Source organism: Ostrinia furnacalis, unplaced genomic scaffold (genome assembly GCF_004193835.3).
Source record: "Ostrinia furnacalis isolate ACB-3 unplaced genomic scaffold, ASM419383v2 OfSCF1146, whole genome shotgun sequence".
Classification (NCBI taxonomy): domain Eukaryota; kingdom Metazoa; phylum Arthropoda; class Insecta; order Lepidoptera; family Crambidae; genus Ostrinia; species Ostrinia furnacalis.
In genome coordinates this window covers 65,923-74,347 of record NW_021131385.1, presented here as the reverse complement: position 1 = coordinate 74,347, position 8,425 = coordinate 65,923, and the positions used below count along the sequence as shown (strand labels likewise).

The 8,425-nt window shown below is 34.5% G+C and overlaps 2 protein-coding genes across 4 annotated transcripts; both read right to left on the bottom strand.

The window, feature by feature from the left end:
- Window positions 1–2,108, bottom strand: LOC114351482 (endocuticle structural protein SgAbd-6-like). 2 transcript variants are annotated; one of them, XM_028302721.1, is made up of 3 exons: window positions 1,830–2,108; window positions 929–1,065; window positions 1–236 (listed from the first exon to the last, which is right to left on the bottom strand). In XM_028302721.1, exons 1-3 carry the CDS (start codon window positions 1,830–1,832, stop codon window positions 35–37), a joined length of 342 nt encoding a protein of 113 aa, XP_028158522.1. In that variant the 5' UTR covers window positions 1,833–2,108; the 3' UTR covers window positions 1–34. The 2 variants fall into 2 exon arrangements, with proteins under 2 accessions (XP_028158522.1, XP_028158524.1); XM_028302723.1 differs by having other exon boundaries at window positions 28–209.
- Window positions 2,109–2,716: 608 nt separating this feature from the next.
- Window positions 2,717–5,294, bottom strand: LOC114351488 (uncharacterized). 2 transcript variants are annotated; one of them, XM_028302728.1, is made up of 5 exons: window positions 5,219–5,294; window positions 5,002–5,135; window positions 4,650–4,827; window positions 3,476–3,534; window positions 2,717–2,797 (listed from the first exon to the last, which is right to left on the bottom strand). In XM_028302728.1, exons 1-4 carry the CDS (start codon window positions 5,252–5,254, stop codon window positions 3,484–3,486), a joined length of 399 nt encoding a protein of 132 aa, XP_028158529.1. In that variant the 5' UTR covers window positions 5,255–5,294; the 3' UTR covers window positions 2,717–2,797; window positions 3,476–3,483. The 2 variants fall into 2 exon arrangements, with proteins under 2 accessions (XP_028158529.1, XP_028158530.1); XM_028302729.1 differs by lacking the exon at window positions 3,476–3,534.
- Between the last annotated feature and the right edge of the window lie 3,131 nt (window positions 5,295–8,425).

The following is an 8,425-nucleotide window of genomic DNA, read 5'->3' as shown; positions in this document are numbered from 1 at the left end:
CTAAACGATATTTTGATAACTATTTTATTTAAAATTATACTATACGTCTATCATTAAATCGTGTATCACCATCGTCGGGCTGCAGTTGATAGCCATTGGCGTCGGCGATATATCGCACCGAGTAGCGCTTGCCTCTTGGATCTATGTACCCGAACTCTCCCCTCACGACCAGTCCATCATTGTCTGGACTGCGACCACCTTCTTCCCATCTATAGGTACCATCAGAAGTTTCAAACCTGAAATTCAACGTGTTAAAAATTATCTCTGTTAAAGCTATACGACCAAACTCTGACCTACTCTAATACGGGACCAGGTGGTCGTTAACAAAACTTACTTCAACTATCTTAATACATACTTAAAATGGAACAAAGTCAGAATTAAAATTTAAAAGTGATGATATTAAAAACGTTAGTATTGACAAAAGATGACATAATTATCTACATTTGCCCCTCACGCAAGCTCATTTATTTAGTCTCGGTATTGATTTTACAGTCTGAGGTGGAATTGTGTAAAGAAATCGTTATCGTTTGACAGTTCATAACGTACGATTATTCTGTCAACGCTTTGTTAAACTGACTTTATACTTATTTTTCTTTTGTCAATATGTACTAACGTTCTTAAAACCATCTCTTTTAAATTTTCATTGTTACTTTGTTCCATTTTAAGTATGTATTAAGATAGTTGAAGTACGTTTTGTTAACGACCACATGGTGGTCCCGTATTAGAGTAGGTCAGAAGTTTCGATTTGTATCTCCACTCAAAGATGTTTTTCTGCATAGTGTTTTTCAAGTTACGTTTGTAAAATAATATATTGTTATAAAATGAATTAAAAATAATAACTATGTGCTTATTATTTTTCCTATCCTAAAATATGTAGAGTAGAACCTAGGACTGAATAAAAACTGACTGTAGTAAAAATAATACTCACTCAAAACTGTAACCACCTAATCCATTATTGTTGTATACATTTTTATATATTTGCGTGTTATCGTTGTACGTGTGTACTTCGTTCAAATAACATAATATAGCAATCGCAAGAGTTACAACTGGCGAACTATTTTTCACCTAAAACATAAAACAAATTATAGAAATACCTACAGTACGAAATCTACACTTTCGATAGAAGGTTATTGCTTAACAGAAACAAAAATGTAAGGATTTGAAAACACTATAACTATCTCGCAAAGAACTGCATTATATTAAAAAATACTTAAAATAAATATGTGTTATTTACAAAATAAAAAAATGTATCTCCATTAACAGTTATTTTAATTATATTGTATCTATGACCATTTTATAATTTGTACTTGTTGACATTATTGACATTATTGTTTTTTCTTTTTTACGATACTTTTTCAGCGGGACAGTCCATCCCAAAAAAAAATAAAAATAAAATACGATACTTTTATTGAAAATTAAAATGTATGTTAGGTATGTTTGTTAGGTCTATAAATATTTATTCAACATAGATTACTTGAAACAGAAATGTTTGCATGCCTATAATGGCAAATTAATGTGATAGGGATTGAATAGTTATTAGACCAACGCTATGATTATGTTTATGATCCATGAAATGTTTTTATGTAAAATTATACAAATTAGCTTAATTTCCCGCTGTCTCAACTACCCATTGCAAAAATATCAACACAGCAATATGATTCTGTTGTATTTAATTTGTGGACTTATCTCTACTAAATTAGAGTCATCATGCCATAGATGAGATAAAATTTTATAGTTTACCTTGAATTTTATAAAACTGTATTCCTTACTGATTTGTTTCTTTGTCCTGAGCTGGTTTAATTATATCAATAACCGGTTAATCAACTCACCATAGTTGACAATGTTCTTCACCAATGGTTATCTAAGCGGACTGCCGAACAGGACCGCTGCCCACTCTATATATCCAGTTATTCAAGAATGTCAAGTCTGGACCTCATTCCTTATTTAACAATGCGTCGCCAAGGACTTGTCTCAGTCATTGACACCGCAATTTATTTCAACCAGTCAAATTTAAAAAATGATGAACAGAATATATTATGTATATTTAAGGCTTGCGCACACACTCGATCGCTACCATAACCCACAGCCCATATAAAGAGAAAAACAGGCTTAAAAAATGCCCTAAGAAATCATTATCGCTCCATAAACATAAGACGGATTCTTTTGAATTATTCAAGAACTTGGCACATTGTAAACACCTCATGAATAAAATAATTTAAATAATCAATCAGCAAAAAGCATTTTTCACTATTCCCTTTTGAAATTCAGAACAAGTTGATTATTTATAGATGTTGTGAAACGCGTGAAATTGCTCAAGCTCCAAAAATATGATAGAAAGTGAAAAACATTTTGTACCGAACATTCTTATGTGTGTGCAATAAAGTCTTACATAAATAAATAAATAAAAACACACATGATGAAGTGATCAAATGAAACTTGATTCAGCTTATTAGGTCTTGACGTAGGCAAGTATTTACTGGCAGAACTCAATTCATAATTTTTTACTCAACAATCTACCACGTAGGTAATATACAGGGTGTCCCAAAGAGTAGTGTCAAGCTGAAACCCAGGTAGAGCATCACTAGGGCTACCCGAATCGCCGCGACTTGACGCTCTACCTCTGGACTTCGGCTTGACACTACTTTTTGGGACAGCCTGTATATTAAAATAAGAAAGGTGAAGAGAGGTATTGTCGAGTGTTAAAAATTTCTTTTTTTTATTATAGTAATTTTTATTACAATTTCGATCATTTGCCGACGAGCGTCGCTAATAGACCCGGGTCGAGGGAGACCTGAACCTGCAATAAAACATAAATTTAATCAAAATTAACCGTTAGCATTATATTGTAGAAAACTTTATCTTGAAAAAATACTCTAAGAAATCATTACTGCTTATTCTCAAGGGTCCACAGCTCAATTGTTTTCATAAATGTAAATTCATATAGGTCCACGACATTAAAAATAATAAAGCATTTTAGTATATTTTAAACTTTCATGGACCCGGTGGGAAAAGAAGAACAATAGAGTGGTGGATCATTGGCAATAAGCCATCAATACCGCTCCATAACTTAAGACGGATTATTTTGGTTATGCGTAAACAAGGAAACTTGATTCAGCTTAGGTCTTGACCTCGGTTACAAAAATAAAATAAATAGGTATACTTACAGACAGGTAAACAGTTTAGTACACTTTAATGAAATACGTTTTTTAGTTCTTATTAAATTAATGCTTATCAACTAAGCTAGCATAATGTAAAGGAAAATTGTTACTGACATACTGTGAATGAAAGTCTGGTTTAAGTATAATAATAAAATATCAAATATGATGTTTATTCTATTTTAATTATTTTAAAAAACCCGTAGCATTCTACCGCATAGATAACAGACCCATAGGTTAATAAAATGAGAAAGTAAAGTAAAAGAGGTAAAGTGTTGAGTGTTAAAAATGTATGTTATTGTTATAGTAATTTTTATTACAATTTCGATCATTTGCCGACGAGCGTTGCTAATAGGCCAGGGCTGACGGGCGCACTAAACTATAAAAAAAAAAATATTCAATTAATCGTTTGCATTAGCTTTTTGAAAATTGTATCTTCTTATTAGGTAGGTACTGAAGTTTAATAGGTAATTCAATACCTATTATTTTGTTCCTCTATTTTTTTTAATTTTATATTCCAGTCTACAGGGTGGAAGCGATAAATGACTCTCACTCGATTATTTCTATACAATTATAAAATATCGAAAAACTGTTTATTGATCCTGAAAGTGCGTTGTATCAGTAAGTATCATTTAGAACCAGTTTATTCTGTAACCTATTTATTGATACCGTTGTTTAATACAGCTCATGGAGCACTTTCAGGTTCAGTAACCAGTTTTTAGATATCTTGTATGTATAATAGTTTAGAAATATTCGAGATATTTTACTTTCACTTACCGTTTCCACCCTGTATAGAATCTATTTATTTTCTATAGTATAGATCTGCCAAATTCGAGAAAAAACAAACAAAATATAAAAATACGAGTATAAAATTAGACATTATCAAAATTTTAAATAATAAATTAAAATCTTGTCAAAAGATTGTCCTATTACCACAGAATAATAATAAGTACTACGTACAGAAGTTTTACTTCGCGAAGGTACTTAAAAAAATGTATGCTCAATGTCATTAACAATATGGTGTAATTTAGCCTGTCTCAAGAGTCAAGCACCATTTTCTTGACAAACGTCAGTGATCGGCTCTGCGCCGAAGCTATAGGGCTGGCTTCGGTAAAATGATGTGAAGTGAGGTGCCAAACTGCGGAAAATGGCGGAGGAAATGCATGATTTAGCATGAATTATCAAGAATAATATTAACTACTTATTTACCTCTCAGTGTCTTGAGGCAACTTAATAAAGTACATTCTGTGTTTTTATGATTATTTAGGCAGTTAAATACTGCACAGTATTAAGTACACCATTTTCTTTATTTTCTTCCATCATGCACAAGAACACGTGTGCGTGAGTCAATGTTCGCTCGTATGTGAGGCCTTGTCGAATAGTATCCTGTAGGTGGGCCATAGTGCGTGTTTTGTTTTCGATGTAAACTCACGGAGATGAACAGGCCTGCTATTACTTAAATAAATAAAAATATCATAATATTGTTCTACTTACAGCTGACTGTGAATAATCCTCGATGGTAACTTTTGCATGATAGCCATTTTTGTCAGCCGTGTAGCTTACCACGTATCGTTTGTTGTCAACTACATATTTGTACTGGCCCTCGACTATCAGATCTCCCTTGTCATCATGCTTAGCAGTCTCACTTTTAAGTTGGAAGCCGCCATCATACCTGATAAAACAAGTTGGCTACATCTTAATTCTTTAAATATTATGAGAAGACCGTCAACTTATCTTTAATTTTTTTCAATTTTTTTTGTTTCTTAAGGCTCTTAAAAAATTGTAGGTATCTATGTCACAAAATATCTAAACTATCTGTATTTACACTAAACTTTGTAGTACTTACGTGTGATAATTGTATGAATATTCTCCGGCTGCTATATTCTTTATTTCAAGTTCAGTTTGTGCATCTACATTTCTCGTTATCAATAATACTGCACTTATTAATACCACGTATTCTATATTTTTAATCATTTTCATCTGAAATACACAACACACATTAAACTAGGAGCTATATAATAATTTAATACACGCACGGCAAGCTTATGAGATGATAGCCCAACGTTTGATTTTTCTTTAATACGTGCAAAACATGCCATGTTTTTCTTATTTCTGTAGTTCTCTATTTAGTTTGCTCTTCGGGAGCCTTCGCTTATAACCGGCAATGAGATTAATTTGAATTATATATAGGTAACATCATCATGAGGAAGTAATTATTATTGAAAAAAAGAATTGTACAAAAGTAAACGAATTGTAAGTATTGTATGTCTAGATATCTAATAATGGTAATTCAATAATAAATTTTGTATCCTTCAGCTAGATTATGGCGGAACCAGTTAGGAGATAATTGGGCTCATTAGGTTTGCTTTGAAGTAGGTGTTCTGCTATTCATTATTCTATAATATTTATCTAATGTACTCGTACCTAAATAGAATCAACGTGCAGCAGTATCAGTGACCAGTTTTTCAATATCTTGTATAGTTTAGGAATAATCGAGTGAGATCATTTATTATCGTTTCCACCCTGTACCTATAGGGTGATCCAGTGCCGACCCCAGGTGATATTGGGCTACGAACCTGTACTTACTCATAATAATCCATCGGATTCATCGGACATGGCATGTCAGGCCCCCCTGAAAAAAAAACCCAAGATTCGTTATGGCTACAAATGGTTCTACTGTACGAGTATAGCAAACTTTTTTAGCTTTTTAAAATATTCCTGCAAGGTTGATGGTGTTTTACAAATAACCCTGTATAGTTTAATTAATCTAGCTGAAAACAGGCTTATAATTAAGCTCGTAGTATTTATTTTGCTTCTACACAGATGTGACTATCGAATGACACCGGGAAAGGTTAAACAAACAGGACAATCTAAATAAAACCCTTTTAAAAGCTTACTTTACCATAGAGCCGTTTCTGACAGTGAAACTTTATATAAATTAGTGCGTGAGTGTTTGCATGATGATTCTACTTAGACACAAAGGCAACATAAAATAAGGTTTCCTTATAGGCCAGTAGAATTAAACACAAAAATTTATTAAATCGGAAATAATTCCTACAAAAGATTTTTTTGCTTTAATGGCTTCATTGGTTGCCCATTAAGACTCTCCTAAGTTTTCGACTTCGACAGAGTTGTGCTTAAGTGGTGGGGGCCCCCGAAAGGGGCGTTTTTTCGGTTTTCCGGTTATACCGCGTAAAGGACTTACCCTATCGAAAAGTGGTCTTCATGACGGTTAAAGGGCACTTAATCCTGCATTGAATGTGTTTTGGACAAACCGTTCTCGCGCTAAAGTTCGGCAAAGTAGAAAATATACGTATAATTAATGACCCTCTCCACGTCCAATGGCTTGTTACCCACATGCTTCCAAGCCTTGTAAAGGGTCGTCTTAACCAGTGTAACCCTAACAAGGCTCACGAGTTTGATTCGCTTATCCTTGTTCGTCCCAGTCGTTCCTTAACTGCGGTTGCTGCACCTCTTCCTGGCACTCTCCTGAACGACTCTGTGTTACCTAATGTGGCTGCCCCTCTTCCTTGTACCCTCCTGTACGATTTCATTGCTTAGCCATATGCCTGGTCCAAGGTTCGACGCCACAAAATCAACTTCGTACGAGTGAAAATAGTTTAAATACTATTTCCCGTGCTTGCAACATTTTTCTTTACTGCTTCGCCTCTATTAGTCGTAGAGTGATTGTATATATCCTATAGCCTTCCTCAATGTATGAGCTATTCAACACAAAAATAATGATTTCAATCAAACTAGTAATTCTTAAGATTAGCGCGTTCAAACAAACAAACAAAAAACTCTTCAGCGTTTTAATATGAACTTGTTGTTGTTGATTTTTGGCGTCGAACCTTAGACCAGGCATACGGCTAGGCAACGTAGTCATGCAGGAGGATACAAGGAAGAGGGGCAGCCACAGTAGGTAACACAGAGTCGTTCAGGTGAGTGCCAGGAAGAGGTGCAGCAACCGCAGTTAAGGAACGGCTGGGACGAACAAGGATAGGCGCATCAAGCTCGTAAGCCTTGATAGGGTTACACTGGTTGAGGTGGCCCTTTTCAAGACTTGGAAGCCTGTGGGTAACAAACCATTGGACGTGGAGAGGGTCATTAATTATACGTATATTTTCTACTTTGCCGAACTTTAGCGCGAGAACGGTTTGTCCAAAACATATGAATTTGGTCTTATTCAATGCAGGATTAAGTGCCCTTCAACCGTCATGAAGACCACTTTTTGATAGGGTAAGTCCTTTACGCGGTATAACCGGAAAACCGAAAAAATGCCCCTTTCGGGGGCCCCCACCACTTAAGCACAACTCCGTCGAAGTCGAAAACTTAGGAGAGTCTTAATGGGCAACCAATGAAGCCATTAAAACAATAAAATCTTTTGTAGGAATTATTTCCGATTTAAAAGCTAATTCTACTGGACTATTAGAATGTTACTAAAATTAGTTAGTTTCTTTTCATTCTAGTAAAATAATTAAAGCTCCTTGGAATTTCGTTGTTAGATCTCATCAGCTAGTATTCATTAGGTACTTCAAAGCGATCCTATTCAGCCCCATTATCTCTCTATGTCTGGTTCCGTCATCAATTGAACCTATCAAGGATATTTGGTATCCTAAAATACCTACTAACAAATACAATTTTAATAATGGTACCTAATTCATTATTAGTTCAATCTAGACATAAAAAGGTTTACTCTAGCTTTGAAAAACGTCAAAAATCTGTCAAACTACATACAAAAAGCACCAGTTGTCGTTAATGTTACGGTTAAAATAAGGTGGTGCAAGTCAGCCTTAATTTTTCAATCCCAACTATATATAATATTATAAATGCGAAAGTAACTCTGTCTGTCTGTCTATCTGTCTGTCTGTCTGTCTGTCTGTTACGCTTTCCCGCTTAAACCTCGCAACCGATTTTGATGAAATTTGGCATAGAGATAGTTTGAGTCCCGGGAAAGAACATAGGATAGTTTTTATCCCGGTTTTTGAAACAGGGACGCGCGCGATAATGTTTTTATGTGACAGACAAAATTCCACGCGGGCGAAGCCGCGGGCGGAAAGCTAGTGTAGTAATAATTGCTTCCTTATGATGATGTTATGCTTTAACATCACCTTATAGGTGATTATTTGTCTCATTATAGACGAAGACTTCCGAAGAGGAAACGGAGTGTCCAAATAAGTATACTTATTTACTACAAAAAATATGAAAAACAAGGCATGTTTTGTACGTATTAAACTTAAGGCAAACGTTTGTTTACCATCTCGTAAGGT

What these genes read in the sequence shown, in the direction of transcription:
- LOC114351482 (XM_028302721.1), bottom strand. An exon ending in TTAGGTGGTTACAGTTTTGA is followed by an intron (nt 237 to 928) that starts GTGAGTATTATT and finishes GTTGAATTTCAG; the next exon opens with GTTTGAAACTTCTGATGGTA.
- LOC114351488 (XM_028302728.1), bottom strand. Translation starts at nt 5,254, where the DNA reads ATGGCATGTTTTGCACGTATTAAAGAAAAATCAAAC. An exon ending in TATTCATACAATTATCACAC is followed by an intron (nt 4,828 to 5,001) that starts GTAAGTACTACA and finishes TTGTTTTATCAG; the next exon opens with GTATGATGGCGGCTTCCAAC. An exon ending in AGGATTATTCACAGTCAGCT is followed by an intron (nt 3,535 to 4,649) that starts GTAAGTAGAACA and finishes TTTTTTTTATAG; the next exon opens with TTTAGTGCGCCCGTCAGCCC.